The following is a 1,505-nucleotide window of genomic DNA, read 5'->3' on the forward strand; positions in this document are numbered from 1 at the left end:
TATTTCCATGTTTTTGTGAAGGTGAATAATGCTGCTGTGAACACTGGCGTATAAATCTCTTTGAGACATCAAACTCCACGTTGAGAAAATCTGTTGGTGTAAATTTTCTCCCAACAGCATGTACTCATTTTATACCTCTGAGGGACTTTTGGCAATTCTCCTAAGATTTCAGACTTTTTCACTATGCTAATAATGCACATTTATTTAACTTATTAAAAGAGTCCCAACTCAAATTAAGCACTGTTTTATTGTTTGCTGAATTGCAATCAACCTGTAGCTCATCTTCTGCAGCTTTTCAGAGGCAGTAAATTGCACGGGAGGAGATTGTCCATCCTTCTCCCATGGCACAGATGGGTGGATTTGAACCATGTGCCTTTGGGGTTGCAATTAATCTTCTTACCATTAGGCCACCAGAGCTCCCTATTTCCTTTTAGATTCTGCTGAAAAAAGAATTTTGATAAGTGCAGGTTCGTTCCACTTCACATAATTTGAGAAAATATACAGATTCTAATTGGAACTGATTCCCTTGCGGTTTTCCCCAGAATAACTCTGGTTTCGTTTATAGTTAATTTCTTAAAAGTTCTGTTTGAGCTTGACTCAGCAGATTACTGGTTTATGGGTTGGTAGGGTGGTGGGTGTCTGGATTTCTGTTCCTAGTCTGGTTCATCTCCTTGAATTGTAGGCAAATCTGATTTGTTGGGTTTTTGTTGTTGTGGTGGTGGTGGTATTGTTTTTTTTAAAAGTAAAATGTCCTTTTGGTTTCCTTGCAGGATGGAGATCCATCTCTTCCCCCGGAGAAGAGGAAGCAGGTAGGACATGTTTTCTTTTTCTTTTAGCAAGCACAGCTCATCTGTGCTGACAGCAACTGGGGGAACCCAAAGCTTACTGCCTTCGTCATGTTCTCACTCACAGCAGCCCCATATATCATGTAGTAGAAATGCTCTCTAGGTGGCTTGGAACCACAAACCCTGAGGTTAGAGTTAAGTTGCAAATCCTTTATGCCACCCAGGGACCCCTTTGAAAGGATGAGGGATCGCAAATTATAGACAAGAGCTTCTTACCATTGCCTAGAACCCTTTGCACCCAAGAGTCCTTGAGGTCAACGTTGTAGACAGATATTGTCTGTGAAGAGCAGCTAAGAGTGGGGTCAAACACGAAGTTGAACAGAATGGAAGAGGGTGAGGGTTCTTACTGGGAATCCTGCAAAGAGCAGAGTTGAGAGCTCATCCTACCACAGTTTGGCTTTCTAGTTACTGAGTGGATACAGTGCTTTTGTTAGATCCTGCTGTTTCGTAAAAGCCATTTACTGTCAAGACTCACAAACTATTGGTTGTTGTTGTTGTGTGCTATTCAGTTGCTTATAACTCATAGTGACCTGATGTACAACAACAGCTCTGAACCTTGCTCTATCCTGTGCCAACCTATCACTCCAGTCACTGAATCAATCCATCTCATCGAGGTTCTTCCTCTCTTGCTCTGTCCCTCCACCTTCCCAAGCATGACAT

At 42.0% G+C, this 1,505-nt stretch overlaps 1 protein-coding gene across 1 annotated transcript in view; it reads left to right on the forward strand.

Annotated features, from left to right (window-relative positions):
• CCDC149 (coiled-coil domain containing 149) overlaps window positions 1-1,505 on the forward strand; it is a 156,657-nt gene that overhangs the window by 29,175 nt on the left and 125,977 nt on the right. Inside the window, exon 3 of the mRNA XM_006899280.1 lies at window positions 771-809. Coding sequence (XP_006899342.1) covers window positions 771-809 — 39 coding nt within the window. The remainder of the gene's footprint in view (window positions 1-770; window positions 810-1,505) is intronic.

This window comes from Elephantulus edwardii, unplaced genomic scaffold (assembly GCF_000299155.1).
Source record: "Elephantulus edwardii isolate Elephantulus edwardi_28Jun2011 unplaced genomic scaffold, EleEdw1.0 scaffold00251, whole genome shotgun sequence".
Classification (NCBI taxonomy): Eukaryota; Metazoa; Chordata; class Mammalia; order Macroscelidea; family Macroscelididae; genus Elephantulus; species Elephantulus edwardii.